Source organism: Choloepus didactylus, chromosome 9, assembly GCF_015220235.1.
Source record: "Choloepus didactylus isolate mChoDid1 chromosome 9, mChoDid1.pri, whole genome shotgun sequence".
NCBI lineage: Eukaryota > Metazoa > Chordata > Mammalia > Pilosa > Megalonychidae > Choloepus > Choloepus didactylus.
In genome coordinates, this window is record NC_051315.1 from 111,423,235 (window position 1) to 111,445,122 (window position 21,888).

Genomic DNA, 21,888 nt, shown 5'->3' on the forward strand with positions numbered 1-21,888 from the left:
CTTTTCCAGAACATAGAAGAGTAGGAAACACTTCTCAGCTCCTTTAGGAGGCCACCATTACTCTGATATAAAACCAGGCAAAAATATTACAAAAAGAAAACTATAGCCCAAGTATCCCTCATGAACCCAGATGAAAAAATTGCCAACAGAGTGTTAACTAATCAAATTCAACAATATGTAAAAAGAATCATTATGACTAAGAGGGGTTTAGCCCAGAAGTGCAAAACTGATTCACCTTCCAAATATCATTCAACATTATTGACCTTATCATTAGACTAAAGATGAAAAATTATATGATCATTTCTATAGTGAAAAAAAATCTGTGACAGAATTCAGAATTCGTTCATGATAAAAACTCTCAGTACTAGGAATAGAAGGGAACTTTCTCAACCTGATACAGTGCTTGTACAAAATCAACCTATAGCTAGCATCATAGTAATGGTGAAAGACTGAATGTTTTCCCCTAAGTGTTGGGAACATAGCATGAATGTCTACTCTCACTACTCCTGTTCAGTATCATACTGGATGCCCTAGCCAGTGCAATAAGGCAAGAGAAAGACAGAAAGGGTATACAAATTGGAAAGGAAGAAATAAAACTGTCTATTCACAGACCACATGATTGACTATATAAGAAATCCCAGAGAATCTACAAAAAAGCTACTAGAACTAATAGGTGAGTTTAGCAAGGTTGCAGGATAGAAGGTCAATAAACAAATCAGTCATGTTATATATGAGCAATAAACAATTGGAAACTGAATTTTTTTTTAAACTACCGTTAATAAGGACACTAAAATATGTGAAAAACTTTTATATAAATTTTGCCAAATATGTGTAAAGTTTCTAGCTGAAAACTACAAAACACTGATGAAGAAAAAGCTGGAAGTCAGTGAGAACACAGAATAGAAAGGAGGAGACCTTGTCATGTGATGGGGAACCCAGGGGATCCAAGGATTGCCAGTCAGACAGAATGCTGCTGACCCCTGGAGGGAAGGAGAGCCTTCCAGCCAACACATTGATTTGAACTTCTGGCCTCCGAAACCAATTCTATGTGTTCTTTAAGGATCAAGTCAAATATTACTCCTATTGAAAATAAACAAGCAAGTGTAACGTCGGCAACATGGTGATGTAAACAGCTACTGAAAACTTCTCTCCCGAGATTCAATTAAAAAAAGAACAATTCTGAATTGTTTGAAGCTCTAGAGGAGGATATAGACTAGAGAAGGACCCTGCAAATGCCGAATTGAAGAATGAGAAGAAATATCAGGTAGGAAGCTTCTGTCCCTGACCAGCTACTCCTCTCTTGTCCCCCTCACTCAGTCTCAGTGTGGGAAAGGCACAGAATCAGAATACAGGATTGTTTCCACCATGGACACAGACTATAAAATCTCTTATAGCAGTGAGATATACCCCCACTGTTTGAAGACCCAGGGGACAGGAGAGTACATTTCAAGGCCCAGGTCAGTGAGGGACAAAGAAACTGAGAAAATGTGGACAGAGACTGTGTTTCCAGCCCTGGGTCTGAAAGCCCTTCCCCTCACCCTTTCGGAAAGCAGCAACCGGTGGTTGTTTCCTTGCCTTAGGAACAGCTCGAGTACTGGGTCAGCTGAGGGAGTACTTTGCCACAGGTGGAGCCCCACATTGAGCCAGGTTACGGCCGGCGAAGTGAGGGCATAGGAATCCCACAGTTTCAGCTCACCTGTGTAGACACAGCCTGTGTTCCAAGGCAAAGCAGCCTTTGAGGACTATTAAGTTACTGAACAGTGCCATCTACTGGACAGTCCAGAAGGTGCAAGGGAATTGAAATACTTAAAAAGATGCTCCAGACCCTTTCATAGGACCACAGGAGCTGGTCTGCATGCCCAGTATGAAACCTGGTCCTGTTTTGGCTGAGAAATACGGAAGAGCCAACTGTTTACAGCAGGGCTCTAAAACAAACCCAGGTCTTGCTGGTTGGTGGAAAACAGAGCACCACTGGAAGACAGCAGATTTGTATTACCACACACAAGTGAACTTGCTGGGGTGCCCAGTGCCTACCTCCCAGCCCTGTGGCAGAACACAGTGGGTGCTTGATTTTGGGGGGAAGACTGGGGAACAGAGCCAATCTGACAACTGGCCAGCAAGAGAAACAAAGAAAGATAAAGATCAAAGGCAACCAACAAGAAAACCTTAGGCAAAAGAGAGAAAACAACCTCTGGAATAAACCAGTCAAGAAAATCACATTCCTAGACAGCAAAAAATCATAGCTGCACCAGGAAACACAAAGATATGGCCTAATCAAAAGAACAAACTAAAACCTCAACTGAGATTTAGGAGTTGAAACACCTAATTAAAGATGTTCAAACCAATCTTTTAATCCAATCAATGAGTTGAAATAAAATATGATAGAAGAGATGAAGGATATGAAAAGTATACTGGGTGACCATAAAGAAGACTTTGTAAGCTTGAAAAAACAAATGACAGAACTTAAGGGAATGAAAGGCACAATAGAAGAGATGAAAAACACAGTGGGGACATACAACAGCAGGCTTGGAGAGGGAGAAGAAAGGATCAGTGAATTAGAGGACAGAACATCTGAAATCTTATACATAAAAGAACAGATAGGGAAAAGAATCAAAAAATATGAGCAGAGTCTCGTGGAGCTGAATGACAACATGAAGTACATGAATATACAAATTATAGATGTCCAAGAAGGAGAAGAGAAGGGAAAGAGGGCAGAAACAATAATAGAGGAAATAATCAATGAAAATTTCCCATCTCTTATGAAAGACGTAAAATTGCAGGACCAAGAAGTTCAGTATACCCCAAACAGAATTGATCCAAACAGACCTATTCCAAGACACTTAGTAATCAAATTGTCAAATGTCAAAAACAAAGAGAATTCTGAAAGCAGCAAGAGAAAAGCAATACATCACATACAAGGGAAGCTTGATAAGACTAAGAGCAGATCTCTCAGCAGAAACCATGGAGGTGAGAAGGCAGTGGTATGATATATTCAAGATACTGAAAGAGAAAAACTGCCAACCAGCAATCCTATACCCAGCAAAACTGTCCCTTCAAAAATGAGGGAGAGTTTAAAATATTTACAGATAAACAGACACTGAGAGAGTTCATGAACAGGAGACCTCTTCTATAAGAAATACTAAAGGGAATGCTATGGACAGATAGGAAAAGACAGGAGAGAGAGGTTTGGAGAAGAGTGTAGAAATGAAGATACTGGGAGATAGAGTGATGGTAGAGATTGGGCATTTGATGTTGAAGGAGTATAGAATGTTCAAGAGGATTTATTGTATAGATCCAGAAATGGATAACAATATTGTGTGAAGGTAAGACAATACTGTTAAGTATACTGAACAAAGATGACTGTGATTATGGTTGAAAGAGGAGGGTTAGGGGTATGTATGACACCAGAAGGAAAGATAGAAGATAAAAACTGGGACTGTATAACTTAATGAAACCTAGAGTGGTCAGTGATTGTGTTTAAATGTAGAAATATAAGAATGTTTTTACATGAGGGAGTGGCAAGAAGGAATGAAGTTGTGAGGTGTGCAACTAGGTGAATGGACCTTGAGGACAGTAGGTTGAGTGAAATAAGCCAGAAATGAAGACAAACATGAGAGCATCTCATTAATATGGACCAACAATGGTATGTAAACTCTGAGAATTGAATCTGGGAGCATGGATTTTAGGGAAAGCCTTATGGAAAGGTTCCTAGATTGTAAGCGCTTACAGCGGTCACATCTATTCATGAGTTGTAATAGATATTTCTAAATTCTGTGATGCTGAGCTTTTTGTGTGTGACGTGGTCGGTCCCTGGAGCTTTGGGTGTCTGTGTGGCACCTGGGACTCGGAGCCAGAGCTCAGTAGCTGTGAGTGTCAGCGCTGATCCATGCAGCAACTGTTAAAAAGGCTGAAAAGGAAATCAGACTTCGATTGGAGGTATGAAAGAAATGGACTTGGTTGAGACTGTAGTATATCAGATTAAAAGGTAGAGGATGATATCAACTGTTTTAAAACTCGGCTTCTGTGTGGGCCCAAAGAATGAGATGTTTATTTAGTGCAAAATCTGTATTTTTGCAGCACACCATATAATTTAACTTGTATCTTCAGTTTACTCAAACATTATAATTACATAGAACCTTGAATAGGGGGAAAAAAGAAAAAAATCAAAGGTGACGTAACTAAATGAAGGGGAGAGATACCATGTTCACTGACTGGAAGACTCAGTATTGTTATCATTTTTTTCCTAAACTGATATATAGATTCAAAGCAATTCCAGCAAAATCCCAGCAGGATTTTTTGTTGAAATTGATAAGCTGATCCTAAAATTGATATAGAAGAGCCAAGGAACTAGAATATTGAAACATTTTTGAAAAAAGAACCAACAAAATTGGATTTCCAAGTTCTGATTTCCAGACCTACTGGAAGATTGCACTAGTCAAGACAACAGTATTGTAAAAAGAATAAACATGTAGATCAGTGGAGCAGAATGGAGAGTCAAGAAACAAATCTCCGTATATCTGATCAATTGATTTTTTGACCAAGGAGTAAAGTTAATTTAGTGGAGAAAGGATAGTCTTTTCAATGAATGGTGTGGGAACAATTGGATACTCACATGTTCATATGCAAAAAGAATGAAAAACGGATTGACTCAGAATGGATTATAGATATACATGTAAAATATAAAGGAAATCATTATTTGACACATGCCTTAGGTCATATTATTAAATTATAATATGTGTTGGTTGCTCTGGGATTCAGATATATAGCTTTTATAGGTTACTGGTTCTGATTAAAGCAAATGATATCCCTTACTCTCTGCTAAAGCAATTTATTTTAGTTATTTCAGGTCCAAGTAATGAGGGCCGTTTTTATAAAAGCTAGTGGTACATTGGGTGGCCCAGGGAACCGTCATTTACTTAGTGGAGCTTCTCTGTATACAAAATGGAAAAAACATCATTGAAATGTTTTGGTCACATGGGCAATGGTGTCAGTCTAGAAGCCCATGGAATGATAGAAGTTGGAGTGGATTTTAGAAAACATCCAATTCTTTATTTTATAAATAAGGGATAATAACTTTATCAAGCTTAGGTAAATAGATGTAGAAACAGGATTAGAATCTGGGTGTGTGTTTGTTTCTTGTTTATAACTATGTTTTCTCTTGGATATATCCTACAACCTTTATGCTTTTTTGGAAATGGGCAATTGAATAACCAGGAAGTAGTGTTTGTTTATACCCCTAGAGAATAGTATTCAGACTGGCACCATTTCTTTGCTACCTGGAAATATGCTTTAATATTGATGTAGAATTCTCCTGCTTTAAAATTGGAAAGAAACATAAGTAGAAGATAGATTGGTGATTTCTTTTTTAAGATTGTCCAGCAAGAGCGATAGAAAAATTATTTAAATGGCTAAACTGCTGCTTAACTACGTAATGGACCAAATTTGATCTTTCATTGCTGACTGACTCTAAAAATAATTTTGTTTGTGCATATTTTCTGTAGGAGCCCTGGTGAAAACAGATGAACAAGAAGTAATTAACTTTTTATTGACAACAGAAATCATCCCTTTGTGTTTGCGTATTATGGAATCTGGAAGTGAACTTTCTAAAACGGTATGTCCTTTTAGCTTAATTCAATTCTTTATTATGTTGGCTCTTGAACTGCTTATCATTATGGGCCTGGGATCATTTTCTGCCTCTTTTCAGGCTTTTCAAATCTTTAATGAATTTTTTTTCTTTGAATAAAAATTACTATGAAATGGTCTTTTAAAAGCCAGAGCATTCAGGGAGATATCAAATTAAACAAGAAATTACCCCCTTGTTTCTGAATCACAGGTGTATTATTCCAGACTTTTTTGTGTGCATAATCAAGTGTGTGTGTGTGTGTGTGTGTGTGTGTGTTTGAGCGTCTGCTTATTTTGCTCTTTAAATGTGAATGACAACATGATTAGGTATACAATTCTTACCTCATTTTTCCCTTTCAGAAACTTTTGCCACAGCCCTGTTGTCTTCTGGTAATAAATGTTGCAGTGAAGAGTCTGAAGCCAGCCTAATTTTTTTCCTTTTGTAGATGAGCTTGCCTTTGTTGTGTGGATGTCTATAAGCTTCTTTTATTTCTCTTGAAGTTCATTTGATAATTCTGTATCTGATTTTTGCTGGAGGGGCATAATAATGTGTCTTTTTTTTTTTTTTTGTTATTAATTTTTATTCTTTTCTCTTTCATTTTTTCCAGGCTCTTGCTTTAGGAACATCAGTTATGCTATTCTATCTTTCTATATCTGTCTTTTTTCCCCTCTCTAATCATGTTCTTTCTTTCTTTCTTTCTCTCTTTTTTAATTTCATATCATGATTTTTCTTAAGGCTACTTTTCCACATCACTATTTTTAGCAGTATTCAATCTAATTCTGATGTATGCATGATCACATGGAATTAATTATTCAATGAATATTTTTCCTGAGTTGAACGTAAGCAAATTAATGATTTTTTTAAGTTTTATTTCCAGTATGTAATACGTGCATAAAATAAGAAGTTCAAATAGTACCAAAGGTATACAAATAAAAGTAAGTCTCCTCCAACCTCAGTCTCTCAGTTCCTCTCCCCAGTGGTAACCACTTTATATGTATATCTAGCAGTTTAATTTTATATTTATTTTTTCCTGCCCTCTCACTTCACACTTGTCTTTTCTGCTTTGCTTTGAGTTTTTTATTTTCTTTGAACTTTCAAAAAAATCTTTTAATTGCATTTTCTTTTGTTTCTATAAAAATGTAGATAATTATTACTAATTACTTGTTCCTGGGATATGTCTCTGCAAAAGTTTCCATGTGGGAGTAGTCCTATCTAGGATTGCTATTTATTTTAAAATAATGAATGGGAAAAAGAGGTGTGAGCTGAAGTTGGCAGCTTTAGCACAAGTATTTTGCCTCTGAACACTTTTCCACCCAGTTCACCAGTCTGGAGTGTGTGTGTGTGTGTGTGTGTGTGTGTGTTAGAGAGATACGTATACCTCCATTCTCGGTTTTCTCCTGACCCACACAAAAGATAAGTGACATGAACTTATGTTCATGCTGCTTCTCCCCCTTTTCTTCCCTAATTTTAGTTCTTTTTGCTAATTTCAGACTTCAGGAACAGGATACAACTATACTCGGTCACCTTTTATTAGTAGTTGCCAATGAATAGATTTTTAAAGTTGTATTCTTGTAGCTGAGGCATAAAAAGACCCTTTCTTCTTTGGTGACATCTCTAATGTAGGCAAAACTCTTTAGGAAAGCATTTTCCAAACTTTTTATTTACAGACTACTCTTTAAATTATATATTGGCTGAATACCAACAGAAGCCTATGAGATATAATGAAATGCTCCAGTATGTAGACAAAAAATCTCACAAACCAATTAACTGCTGTAAGGAATTAGCAAAATTAGATTTATGTGTTTAAAATACCAGTTTATTGATCAGGTAATCTATATAATGTAGATCAGTGGTAATTGAACAGACAACACATAATATGTGTCAATTAGCAAGTAATGCTTCTGAATCAATGTATAGGTTGTATAGGGGATCTTGATATTCTCAGACACAGTGTTCCTGTTTCATTAATGTTGATTACTGCATAATAAATAGTATTTAATTAAGTGCCTATTATGTGTCAGTTATTGTTTTTAACACTATCCATGCATTATCGCATCAGATTCTCATCTCCGTATTGCAGATGAGGAAATGAGGGCTTAGATTGCTTAAGTAACTTGCCAAAAACCACATAGAAATGATGGGGCTGAGATTTGAACCCAGGCAATCCTGCCATGCTCTGATCCTTTATGCTAATAAGAACAATTATGTAAGTATTGTTTTTTTTTACATATTATTTAGGAAAAAAAATTAGGACAAAATAGCATAATCCACATGCTGCCACCACCACAGACTGTCACTTAATAGGCCATGGATAAGCCAGTATTTAGTGGAGCATAGTTTGGGAACAGTTATCTGCAAATTCAGGATTCTCTTCCTACCATTTGTTTCTGCCCTCTGCTTTGGAATAGCAAGGAATTTGGGAATGCTACTTCTGCCTTGAGTCTTGCTTTCCTAAGAGTAATTCAGAAATCACCATTTAGATACATACTGCAGTATAGATAGTAATTCAGGTGTTGTAGTTTATTCTGGCTCCTACAGTGAGTTTTGATAAGACACAGTAAGACCTCATTGTAGTCCTCTTCAGATATTTATCCACTAGATCAGGTTTTATATTTCATATCAGAAGATTGTGTTTTCCTCTAACTGCTCCATTATTTACATTTCAACAGTAAAGGAAAATAATATATCTCAGTTGGGAGATATAGCAAATTCATGTGATCAGTTTCTTTTCATTTTGGTGATCTCAAAGACATGAACGTAACATGTTAAAAACTTGTATTGAGGCAATGATACTAGAGTGTTTTTCTTTAAGTTTCTTTCAGTAATTTTATTTTGATTTATGAGAATGAGGAGAAAAATTACTTTAAATATCACATCTAGAAAAAGTAGACAAAATTCAGAGAGAACAATGGAGGTACCTTTGATGCCCTAAAAATGTTCTTCATTGATGCCCTAACAATGTTCTTCAAACTCTGAACAGTCATGACTATCTATTCAGAATTCTACAAGGCTCTCTACTACCCATAAAACAATGGTTCTTAACCTGGGTTCCTTGGATAAGCTTCTTGGTGATCTGCATGCAAAATTTTGTGCATATACAATTTTTTTGAGTGTTGAGTTTATAGCCCTCTTCAGATTCACAAAGGAGTTTATGACACACACACATACACTCGCCCCCAACACACACAAGTTTAAGAACCTAGCCTTCACTTGAATTAGCATCAGGATAATGGTATATGGCATAAATGTCCTCTAACCACACACTTAGAAGTTTTTCCATTTTTGGCACTCCCTCTTATCTCCGTTTGAAAGCACTTTCTACATGTTGCATGATTTGTTTGTCTTTCGGAATTGTTCTGTCAAACTATGCCTCCCATCCACACTTCTTTGTTTTCAAAAAAACATTCTTTGTTTTCTCATCACTTTGAATTTTCAATCTTTTTAGTTTTCTTTGTTTCCATTGAAATTGTAAATCTCTTCTGAACAGCACTATCCACCCTCTCAAAGCTTTTCTCTTATCAGACGTGGTGGCATTAATTATGTTTTGTTTTGTTTTTTCAGCCTCGAAGGGAAGCTCAGTTTGATAAAAGTGATTGTATATTGTCACTGAAAATTGATATCACTGATATAGTTTTTGCTCTGGAGCATAGCTTTGTTCATATCTGTGAGTGTTTATGTTTATGAATTCTAAGTTCATAAGTAGTAGAAGAGCTTTTATATCTAATTTTTGTGAACATTCGGGAACCAGGTGTTCTCAAATACCACTTTGGGATCAGAAGTCTTAATGTTTTGTTTGTGCCTTTTTTCAATGCTGCTACTTCTAGAAATATTAGGAACTTCAATGTCAATACATGGATTTTAGCTATAATAATATTTATTGCCATACAATATTGAAATACTGGAAATACAAATAACAGTCAATAATTCATGGTATGTCCATATAATGAAATACTATGCAGTCATTAAAAGTATATTTATATATTGATGTGGAAAGATAACAAATTAAATGAATATATAATTTAGACTTTTGTGTTGGAAAAAAAAAAGGGAGAGACAATGAATTTATGCCCAAAAGGTTACAGTGATTGTCTTGGGATAGTAGAATTATAGGATTTAAATTGTTTTCCTTATCTTTATTTTCTTAATTTTCTCCAATAACCCGCTCAATTACCCCTTCCAGGAACCTCTGTTCCAATAATCCCTCTCCTATTTCCATTCCTTGCCCAGAATTAGAATTAATCCATCCTGTCTCTAGATTCCTATTGGCCTTTATGCCTCAAGTGGAATACTTCCTATATCCTACCTTTTGTAGTTAATAGTCAGTTCTTGGCTTGTCTTTCTTCCTTTGCTCCGTGCAAACAGAGACCTTATTATGTTCATTTTTTATGTACAAAACTTAGTATAACACCTTGCCCCAAAAAAAACAGGCACCCAGTAAAACAGAGGTTCACAATTGGGGCTGTGTGACATAATCACCTGTGAAGTGTTTTAAAATACAGTTGTCCAGGTCATTGGACATGCCGAATCATTCTCCAGGATGGTAAAGTCTGGGCATTTGTATTTTGTATAAAATCCTCTTAAGTGAATATGCAGTTTAACCACTTTGGAAAGTTGTTTGGCAGTATCCATTTAAACTAAACATAAACCTACCCTGCGAAGCAGCAGTTCTACTCCTCTTTATACCCGAAAGAAATGACCTCTCAAGTACCTTGAAACATGTACAAGAATGTTTATAGCAGCTTTATTCATAAAGGATAAATAAATTGTGGTATAGTCACAAAATTTAAAATGAAACACTAGTTAAAAAGAATGAACTGCTGATACTGTATATGCAACAACATGGATAACTGAGAGGCTTTATGTTGATGAAAGAAGATACATATGAGTTCATGTGTGTTCAAGAATAGGCAGAACCAGTCAGTGGGGATAAGTTGAGATAGTGGTTACCTCTGAGGGAAGGATCTTGACTGGGAAGGGGGCGCAAGGGAATCTTCTAGGGTACTAGAATTGGTTGTAGTTAACAAATATGAACATAAGTAAAAATTCATCAAGCTACACTTAATATTTTACTTTGTATATGTATTTTTTTTACATTTTATTTTATACATGAATATATTAGTTTTCTATTGCTGCTATAACAAATTCCACAAACTCAGTGGCTTTTAAAGCAATACAAATCTATTTTCTTACAGTTTTGGAGGCACAAAGTCCGAAATCAGTTTCACTGAGCTAAAGTCCGGGTGTCAGCAGGGCCACAGTCCCTGTGGAGGCTCTAGGGGAGCCTTTTCCCCTTCTAGAGCTGCATTCCTTACACTCCTTGGCTCGTGACCCCCTCCTCCATCTTCAAAGCCAGCAGTGTAGCATCTTCTACTCTCTCTTTGCTTCTTTCACATCACCTCTGTTGTCAGATCTCCCTCTGCCTCCCTTTTATAACGTACATGTGTGATTACATTTAGGATCCACTTGGAAATCCAAAATAATCTTTCCTTCTCAGTATTCTTAACTTAATCACATCTGCAAGGTCTTTTTCACCATACGAGGTAATATCCATACATTTTGGTGATTAGGATGTGAATATCTTTAGGGCCATTATTCAACCTACCACGATGTTACACCTCGGTAAAATGGTGTTTCTGATGAGCACCCAAGGAAGAGATTCACTGTAAAAATTGTTGGATTTTAATTAAATTATTATTTTTTCAATACTTCTGTATAAGAGTTAATGAGCTTAATTTGACAGGCAAAGAATTGAGGCTAGATTTACAGCCAGGAAATACTTTATCACTGTTGTTGGAAAAATTTTCAAAGAGAAGATTAAAATCTTATTTTTTGGAAAATTGAGTGACAGAGAAATGCAGGGGGCAGGGGAGACATTTCTGAGGGAGGGGAGAGGCGGACAAAGGGAGGAAGCTCCTCTTTGCAGAAGGGGAAAACTCCTAGGGATAAAAGCAGGAACTATGAGGTAAGCACGCATGCATAATAAGCACCAGCGTCAGCAGGGGCGGCAGCACCACACCCCCAGGCACTGACAGCCCCACTGACTGGCTCGCTTGCTGACTGCAGACTGTCAGTGGAGCTGGAAAATACTGTGGCCAACATGGTCTTGCTGAAAGCCAAGGAAGAGGGTGGAGGAAAATGCAAAGGAAAAAGCAAGAAGTGGAAGGAAGTCCTGAAGTTCCCCCACATTAGCCTATGTGAAGACCTCTGAAGGACCATAGACAGAGATTACTGCAGTTTATGTGACAAGCTGCCAATTGGGAGGTTGCTTTACCCGGCACTTCTGTGAGACCAGACTTGGGCTGCCATGTTACATTCAGTTCCTGGACTCGGCAGAATATGAAGTTACTCCAGATGAGAAACTGGGAGAGAAAGGGAAGGAAATTATGACTAAGTACCTCACCCCAAAGTCCCCAGTTTTTGTTACCCAAGTTGGCTGAGACCTGGTCTCCCAGACAGAGGAGAAGCTCCTTCAGAGGCCCTGCAAAGAAGTCTTTTCTGCCTGTGCACAGTCTGTCCACAACTATATGAGGGGAATACCATTCCAGGAATACCTGGACAGCGTGTATTTCAACTGCTTTCTGCCATGGAAATGGTTAGAAAGGCAACTAGTGACCAAAAACACTTTCAGGCAGAATCAAGTGCTTAGGAAAGGGGGACTTCAGGAAGGTCTGTGCCTGCCAAGTTTGGGCCATGGGGAAAATGTATGCCTGCAAACCGTTGGAGAAGAAGAGGATCAAAAAGAGGAAAGGGGAAGTTGATGGCACCCAATGAGATGCAGATCCTGGAGAAGGTCAGCAGTCAGTTTGTGGTCATCCTAGCCTATGCCTACGAGACCTAAGACATGCTGTGCTTGGTACTGACCATCACAAGCAGGGGCAACCTTAAGTTCCAAATCTAAACATGGCAACCCTCGTTTTGAGGAGGAGCAGGCCCTGTTTTATGGGGCAGAGATTCTGTGCATCTTGGAAGACCTCCACTTAGAGAACACCATCTACAGAGATGTAAAGCCTGAAAATGTCCTGTAGATGATTACGGCTATATTTTGAATCTTGGATCTGGGCCTGGCTGTGAAGATCCCTGGGGGGGGACTTGATCCAAGGCTAGGTGGGCACTGTTGGCTACATGGCTCTGGAGGTCCTGAACAACTGCAGATACGATCTGATCCCTGACTACTGGGGTCTGGGCTGCCTCATCTATGAAATGATCCAGGGCCAGTCACCCTTCCACGGGCACAAGAAGAAGGTGCAGTGGGAGGAGGTGAACAGCCGGGTCCTGGTAACCGAGGAGGTATACTCCCACAAGTTCCCCAAGGAAGCCAAGTCCATCTGCAAAATGCTGCTCACCAAAGATGCAAATCAGAAGCTGGGCTGCCAGGAAGAGGGGGCTGCAGAAGTCAAGAAACCCCTTTTTTCAGAACATGAATTTGAAGTGTTTAGAAACTGGGATGTTGGATCCTCCCTTCTTTGCAGACCCCTGGCTGTGTACTGTAAGGACGTGCTGGACATTGAGCAGTTCTCCACTGTGAAAGATGTCAACTTGGACCACAGAGATGATAACTTCTACTCCAAGTTCTCCACAGGCTCCATGTCCATCCCATGGCAAAATGAGATGGTAGAGACAGAATCTTTAAGGAGCTGAACATGCTTGGACCTCACGGTACCCTCTCACCAGACCTGAACAGAAATCACCCTCTAGAGCCACCAAAGAAAAGGCTGCTCTAGAGACTCGTCAAATGTCAGCATCAGTACAATTCTAAGAATTCACCCAATTCCAAGACCAATTATAACCACAACATAAATTCAAACCATGTCAGTTCAAACTCCACCGGAAGCAGCTAGTTTCAGCTGTGGCTTTAAAATCCACAGTGGATCCAGCTCAAACCCTTCCATTTAGAAGCAAAGCTGGTGACCAGGGGAGCTTCTTCTCTTTCTGAGTGGTCCAGGTGCCCCTCCAGGAGTTTGGGAGGGAGGCTGTCAACTCCCTTGAAGTAGAGCCTTGAGGTTTCTCAAAGAAATTTCCACTCAGGTCTTTGTCGAACATTGCAATAGAAATCCACTTGGATATGATGCTTGCACATTGTTTGTTTGTTATTTCTTTGTTTTTGTTTGTTTGTTTTTAATTCAATTTATTGAGATATATTTGCATACCGTACAATCATCCAAGGTGTATAATTAATTGTTCACAGCACCCTCATATAGTTGTGCATTCATCAGCACAATCAGTTTTTGAACATTTTCATTGCTCAAAAAAAAAAAATTAAAATGAGAATTAAAATTAAAGTAAAAAAGGACACAAAAAATGCTTGTGAGAAAACCAAGGATTCCCCAGGTTGGGTAAGTTTAATATTTCCACATTTTTCCCCAGTCCGTCAAGGGGGCTTTGAAAATACATTTTTATTCTTTGCCCAAATTATATCAGGGCTTCACACTAACCTGTACAAGCTCACCAGCTCTCACTCCCTATTCAAAGTTCCATGTAATTATGGTGTTTGAATAAACTGGCCATACAAGTTAAATTATGCAATGTGCTACAGAAAATACAGATTTTGCACCAAAAAAATCTCTTCTTTGATCTCACACAGAAGTTGAAGTTGTAAAACACCGTCAGTGTTGTCCTTTACCCTTTAGTATGATTTACCTTAGTCCTAACCAACTCCATTTTGTTTATCTCTAACTGAAGTCTGATCTCTTTTTCAGCCTCTTTATCTTTTGCTGTATGGGGTGATGCTGACATTCATAGCTGCCGAACTCTGGTTCTGAATCTTAGGACTTGCACGTATTTTAACGGCGCTGTAACTAGAAATGAATTTTGTTTTTATTATTTTTAAAGAAAAATTTTGTAGATTTCTCTGTTGACTCAGTTTACATTTTATATATTTATATTTACATGAAAGTCAGACTCCAAAAGTGTATATTTTCTGTGCAGCCACTGTTAAACCATGTGTTTTAAGGCATTTTAGGGGGGAGGTGGGAGGATTTACCAAAAAATATATATATCCATATATAGAGAGAGAGATATCCATATATATATATGAGACTGAAAAGACTTCCAGAGTCTCAAATCAGAAAATGTTTTTATTAAATGTAGAAAAAGAAAAAAAAAATCTTCTTAAAGACCTTTTAAAATTAGGAAAGGCCTTACATGCCTCATTTGGAAGAGATGGGACATAACTGAATTTCTAAAATTATCCTGTCCTGTGGAAAAGAGAAGGAGCTGTGGCATTCACAGTAGGTTTGGATCTTGGCTCTGTGGCTTAGTAGCTTTGTCACTTGGGATCTTAACCTGACAAGGTTTATTATTGATTTGCAGTCATACGTAGCTAAGTAGGTGTTCAGTAACTAAGAAAGTCTGATAATTCCTCTGAACCTACCCTTTTATGTAAAATGAGAATAATGTACCTATTTCACAGTAGGTTTATTGTGGAAATAAGATGTTATATCTAGCCTTTAGGGAAAGTTCTGGCACATAGTAATTGCTCAATATGGTAATATGCATTAATTTTTTTGCATGCTATGCATGTCTGGTAGAGTGAATTGTGGTTCTATAAAAACACATCTTCACAACTGTAAGATGGTACGTGAACAGTTGATTGTACACCATGGATGATAGTATGGTATATGAATATATCTCAATAAAACTGAATTAAAAAAAAAAACATCTTTAATAGTTTCCTAAGTTGTCTACTGCTTGCTTTTCTGTTCATCACCATGCATTATACAAGGGTCTCTGCTTGTTCAGTTTTCTGATTGATGGTCACTCCTGGGACAATGAGTTATCACTTGGAAGACAAATAGGAGCAACCTTTTGAATTCCTTTAATTTGTTTTACTCCAGGTTGCCACATTCATCCTCCAGAAAATCCTCTTAGATGACACTGGTTTGGCTTATATATGTCAGACATATGAGCGTTTCTCCCATGTTGCCATGATCTTGGTGAGTTCTTTCATCTATCCCTTTTTGCAACTACTTTTGCTCACTATTGGCAATATATAAAAATGATAATGCATCGAGCTTCCAACTAGAGATAACAGCTCTGGAACATTGTATAATGATTCTTGGAATATCTGACCTCTTAGATCCATGAGGATTATTTTATATCTTGTGTATTTTTTCCCTACCCCATCTGCCATTTGCGGGGAAACAGGGTAAAATGGTCCTGCAGCTATCCAAAGAGCCTTCCGCCCGTTTGCTGAAGCATGTAGTGAGATGTTACCTTCGACTCTCAGATAATCCCAGGTAAACATTTACAGGATTTATAGGACTTTGGGGAAATACTCTGCTGAATGGTTGCCCCATCTCATGTCAAAGCTCCTGTATCTTCAGGAGAGGGAAGGGATATAACTATATTTAGTTTATCTGGGCCAAAACTTGATTAAGACCTTTAAAATTTGAAGTGCTATGTTGAAAAATCCATCAGAGTTGTATATCCACACTGTAACTCTGTACCCTACTTTGAAATTCCAGGGAGTCCAAACAATTCCCAGGGAAGCCATATCATGTATTATTACTCCTGTAGTTTGAGCTTTCTATTGCTACTCCAAGTGATTAGAAAGAGAAGTATATTTCAAAGACCTCTTAAAAGGGAACATAGCCCCAAGGGTTCTTGAATTATATTTCCAGTTCTCTCCTTGATTCCTTTAATGGCCTCAAGCCAACCATTGTACCTCCCTATGTTAATAATCTTTCTGTCAGAAATCATATATTTTAGATAAAATGCATTTTAGAACTGTTTGACCTTTTGCTTTGTAAATCCATAATTCATGGTGAAAGCCACTTGCTCACATTCTGCAAAACCACGTAATGGAGTGATTTCTGTGCTCCTAGGAAAGGGGATAACTTGATTTAATGTGAGTTCAGCCTCCTGCCACTGAGCTATTTCTTCAGCCATTTTATCCTGCTTCCTGTTTTCATCAAACTTTGAAAATGTGGTTTATTTAAAGTTCTGTTTGTACAAAGAAAACTAGACTGAATACAAAAGCCTAACTTTGTATTTAAAAACTCTATAAATAGTTAATGCTTACCATTTTGAGGTTTTCAGGGTTGACTTTCTGCTGGTCATCTTTTTAGAGAAAATTAAACATTTAAAAGTTGATCTCATAATTCTGCTGCCATAATTTTGGGTTTACTGCTTATCTGTTATTAAAGGCTTTAACTATAAAATTGAAGCAGTTTCTTCAAAAACACAAATTTATAAGTTAGTATAAAATTAAAATTCATTAATTTATTGTGTTTAAAGTCAGGTTATAACATACTCTTTTAATATACCAATTTTTTAAATACTTCATTTACTGTAACCCGGAACATATTCATGTATTTCTACTATGAGTATTTTCATAGTACATACAGTAATAAAATAGAAAGAAGTTAGGATTGAAGTAAACTATTGCACCTTTTCGTCCATTTTGCTTTTTCATGAAATTCTGCATTGGGGCATCATTCTGAAAGTGTTTGCAGACAACAGATCCTGAAGATCTCTGAGCTTAGGCCTAATACAAGCTTTAAAAGAATTTTAATGACTTCTTAAAGTAACTTGACAGCCATAGATTCTAGGGGATTCTGTATATTTATGTCTAAGAAAGGGGCTCTTCCCTGTCCCCAAAATGTGGGTTTATTTGTTGGTCTCCCTGGTTGGTTTGTTTGTTTTTGATGTAGGGCACGTGAAGCTCTCAGGCAGTGCCTCCCTGACCAGCTGAAGGACACAACTTTTGCTCAGGTGCTAAAAGATGACACCACCACGAAACGCTGGCTTGCACAACTAGTGAAGAACCTTCAAGAAGGCCAGGTCACCGACCCCCGGGGTATCCCCCTACCCCCTCAGTGATCCTCCCCTATCCCTTCCTACTGCTTCCCCAAGTTGGGGAAGGGAGGAGGAACCTACGAGGAAAACAGCTCAGGTTTTATCGCTGACTGGGAACAGACAACCTCAATGCTGAACCGCACTGGAGAAAGGGGGCAAGGTACCCCTGCTGAGGTGTATGCGCTGCCTTGAGGACCTGGGCTCCCTCCGCTACTCCCAGGAAATGGGCTTCTGACACAGCAGTCTGCCACCACAGCCCCAGGAGGGTGTCAACACCAGCAAATGCTGTATTTGCAGCATGCCCAAGATGACCCTTCTCCCCCATCCACAGCTAGCCACTGGCAAGGAGGGGAGACTGGTGATAGCAGCAGCACTCTAGGCATGGTGAATGCCTGGGACCAAGCCATGTGGCATTTTTTATTTTGCCTTCCTGGAAGACTCAAGATGTGTCTCTTCATTCTCTCTCTTAGTGTCTGTTTACTTTGGTTTTTCGTTTTTAATCTCAGAGAGAGGTGTGTTTAGTAGACACGAGCTGTAATATTCAGCAAAATTTTGTCGATTGGCACTGTTTACAAGCCTGTTAGCTGCATAAGCTCAATAAAAAGTTGGTCTGGGCATTACATCCCCTCCGCAGGCCAATAGCTGCATTGAGCTGTTGGGAGGAGTGGGAGGCAGGGGAAAGATGTAAAGCCAAAGGATGACAGGACCCCGCCCCTGATTTCCCTCCTCTCTCCCGTTCTCCTGAGGTCCTATATGCCACAAGGACCTTATCCTTGTTTCTGGCTTTAGCTGCTAGCTTTTCTCAAATCTCAGTGCTTTTCTCTTTTCACTCTCTTATTAAACTTACAGCAGATGTCTTAATTCATCAGGCTGTCCTGGAGGGTATGTATATAAGGGAGAGGATGGATCTCACCTTTAATCCAAGTCCTCAAAGATATTTTCTGAGTGACTTTAAAGAGGGATTAAAGTGATTGGCTACTTAATCCCATTGTTTGCTTTAGTGTGAATTTCAGCAGCTCCAGCTGCCTTCATGATTATATTTGAAACAGTATTAGCTGAATGAGGCAGTTTTAGTCCAATTTAAGTGGAGGGCTGGGCTCTGCTTACTCACTCAGTCTTTTGTTTTGACACATTCCCTTTTGGTCTGTAGGAATTACAGAGTTGCCACTAAAATATTTTCCATTTTTTCATATTGTGTCAGAGAATACCCCTTCTTCCTCTGGAACTTCAGATGGTTCTTCTCCCAATCCATGGGCTTGCATCTATAACCTAGCGTAAACTGCTTTGCTTTACTCCAGTCCTTTCCCCTGTCAGCACCTGCTATCTCTCTCACCCCCATCTCCAAAGATGGGATTGCTAATCCAACTCTTGAGAGGGACCAAGTATTTTCTGTCCATATCACACAATTGAAGATGTCTCTGAACAAATCTGGAAAGCATCTGTAAGGGGCAGGCTTAGAGACATCTTTGCAGAGGCAGTTTTGCCAACACAAGGGCTCTTTCAGGCCGACTTTCACAAAGGGAGCCGGCCTTGTTAGTTGGCTTCTGTCTCTTTAGAGCCAGAGAGTAGTGATTAAGTTACCTAGATGTGGGAAGTGTAGGATAAGCACTTACTTCCATGCCTTCAAAATGAAGAGGAGAACCAGGCCAGCTTTCAATAATCTCAAACCTGAAGAGAAAAGGTCTTGGAGAAAGCGGAGAACAACAGCATGAACTGGTAAACAACTTGATTCCCGTCAGCCCATGGTCTGTGATTTGGAGAGTCCAACTAGAGAAACCCTGATAATTTGCCAGCTGCCTTCCTGCTGAGCCGAAGTTTTCTCATTCCCCCTCCACTGGGGAAGCAGCTGAGGCCAGGGCCTTGCTCCCTGGGAAATTCTCTTCTCTCTCCATCTTTCAGTGCATTGGCCATGTTACTATGCCAATAGTGTCTTAATTCTTGCCCCATCTATTCTCCCTCAGCTGGCCTTGGACCCCACATAGAATGGGGAGGGGTGTTGGAAATGGGTATTATTCCTTATAGTTGATCCTGATGTTTTGTGTGTCTGTGTGTGTGTTTAAAGAGACCCCTCCCCTCATTTTATGTTTTCCATCCCTCACTCCCTCAACAGGATTGAAATAAAATATGCTTCTGTTTTTGTAAAAAATATTTTTTTCCTTTAAACTGGAGAATTTATTCTGTCAGTACAGAGATATCTCGGCATCTTGGTCAGGTGATCCTCACCATTCCCTGCCACTACTCTCTGCCCACTCACACACACAAACACACCCTGCCAAAATGGGTGATGATGGTTCCTTTGTGAACAGATCTTTTGGGGATGCCCAACTGATGTATGAAAGCTGTTTGGGAAGCTTAGAATGGTGCCCCTTGCCTGATAAAGTATATCCTGCTGAGACAAAATGTTACTCCTGGCTTTAGTAACCAGAATTTAGTACCAGTGTGGGAAAGACTTCTGTAAGTGAAGAGGTAGCATTTGAAACATTTTATCATAGACTTTAATTTTCATCTTCTGGGGCCCAGGACTTGGAGCAAATCTCCAAAGTTGTTTCCATGCATGTTCCCTGGAGGATGCAGCCAACCCCTGCTTCCAGCTTATTTTTTCCAGGGCTTTAGCAGGCCTCTGACAGTTTCAGGGGTGGAACAGGACAAGGAAGGGCATTAGTAACCTTCAGAGCATGTGTTCCTTACCATCTCTATCTATATGATTACCCTGTTTGCTATCCCTGCTGCTTGAAGACTGGGGAAAAGGGGATACATGAAAGTTGTTGCTATTGAAAGCCAAGGGAAAACATTTGGAATAGGAAACCAAAGACTAAAATGAGATTTTTCTTCTGATACATTGTGGAACTTAATTTAAAAAAAAAAAAAAAAAAAAAAAAAAATTATTTCAATATCATGTAACAAACAGACAGATTGAGTTACACAATTAACAAACAGTCTAATTGACATACATATAACACTGCACTCTGAGCCAACAGTGTACATATTCTTTTAAACTGCCCTTGAAACATTTATCAACATTGATCATAGCTGGGTCATTGAGCAAGTCTTGAAGAATTCAAATAAATTAAAATTAAAGAATGTTATTTGGCCACAGTGATATTAAGCTAGGAAAAAGAAAACTGGGAAATATCTAACTGTTTGAAATTTGAGGTATATGGTTCTAATAACCCATAGTAAAGAAGAAATCACAAAGGAAATTAGAAAATGTGGTGCACAGCTGAAAGAGTACTTAAAAGAAATCTATAACCTTAAACTTACACATTACAGAAGAAGGAAGGCTGAAAGTCAGTGATCGAAGTTTTCATGTCAAGAAACCAGAAAACAAATTTTAAAAGTAGAAGAATGCAAAAAATCGGAAATCAATGAAATAGAAAACAAATGTACAGAAAATCAACAAAGCCAAAAGTCAGCCTCTTGAAAACATCAATAAAATTGATAAACCTTTAGACTGATCAAAAAAGAAAGAGAAAACATATCAACAGCATTAGAAATAAGAAAGGACATCACTTGTCTTACAGTCACCCATCTTGCAGGAACCCAGAGAATAGAAAGAAGGAATGGCTCACCCTCACTGTTTTTTTTTCCTCCTAGCTCACTTTTGAAGCAGCATAACCTTGCCATGAAAGTCAGGAAAATCAAGACCAACCTCTCCTATGAATGTAGACATAAAATTCCCAGACAAAATACAAGCAAATCAAATCCGTTATATAAAAAGACAATGCATCAGATCTAATTTGGGTTTATTGCAAAAATACAAGATTGATTCAATACTTGAAAATCAATCAGTGCAATTCACGACATAACATATACGGGAAAAAACAATCATCTAGATAGATGCAGAAAAGAACACTTGAATGTTCAACATCTCTTCATGATTTTTTTTAAATCCTTTTGGAAAACCAAGTATAGAAGGGCATGTGCTTAATCTGATAAAAATATCAACCAAAAACCTACAATAAATTTCTCAGTGATAAAATACTAAATGATGAGGAATGAGACAAAGATATCGCACCTTTATTTACCTTTATACTAATCCCAGCCAGTGTGATAGCAAGAAGAAACAAGAGGCAAAGGGTTATAAAAGAATAAACAAAACATTATTTGTGATAACATGATTGTGCACATAGAAAATCCAAAAGACTCCACACTTACGTGAATTTAACAGTGTCATAGAATACAAAGTCAACATACAAGAAACAATTGTTTCTATATACCAACTAAAAACAAGTAGGAAATGAAATTTTTAAAAAATATAGTTTATAATAGCATAAGAAATCAAATACCTAGAAACATGTATATCAAAAAATGCAAGACCTTTACGTTGAAAACTGAAGAACATACTTGGGAGAAATTAAAGACCTATATGAAGGGAGGGTTACATCATCTCCATGGATTGGAAAGCAATGTTATAAGGATGCCAATTCTTTCAAATTCTTCTGCAGGTTACACTCCATCCTAATGAAAGT

General features: G+C 38.2%; 1 protein-coding gene and 1 pseudogene across 1 annotated transcript in view; both read left to right on the plus strand.

The window, feature by feature from the left end:
- Window positions 1-19,567, plus strand: part of CNOT9 (CCR4-NOT transcription complex subunit 9) — a 38,569-nt gene extending 19,002 nt beyond the window's left edge. The window contains exons 5-8 of the mRNA XM_037848586.1: window positions 5,502-5,611; window positions 15,457-15,555; window positions 15,767-15,858; window positions 17,275-19,567. Coding sequence (XP_037704514.1) covers window positions 5,502-5,611; window positions 15,457-15,555; window positions 15,767-15,858; window positions 17,275-17,443 — 470 coding nt within the window. The 3' untranslated portion in view covers window positions 17,444-19,567. The remainder of the gene's footprint in view (window positions 1-5,501; window positions 5,612-15,456; window positions 15,556-15,766; window positions 15,859-17,274) is intronic.
- Window positions 11,525-13,767, plus strand: LOC119543660 (annotated as a pseudogene).
- Window positions 19,568-21,888: the final 2,321 nt, after the last annotated feature.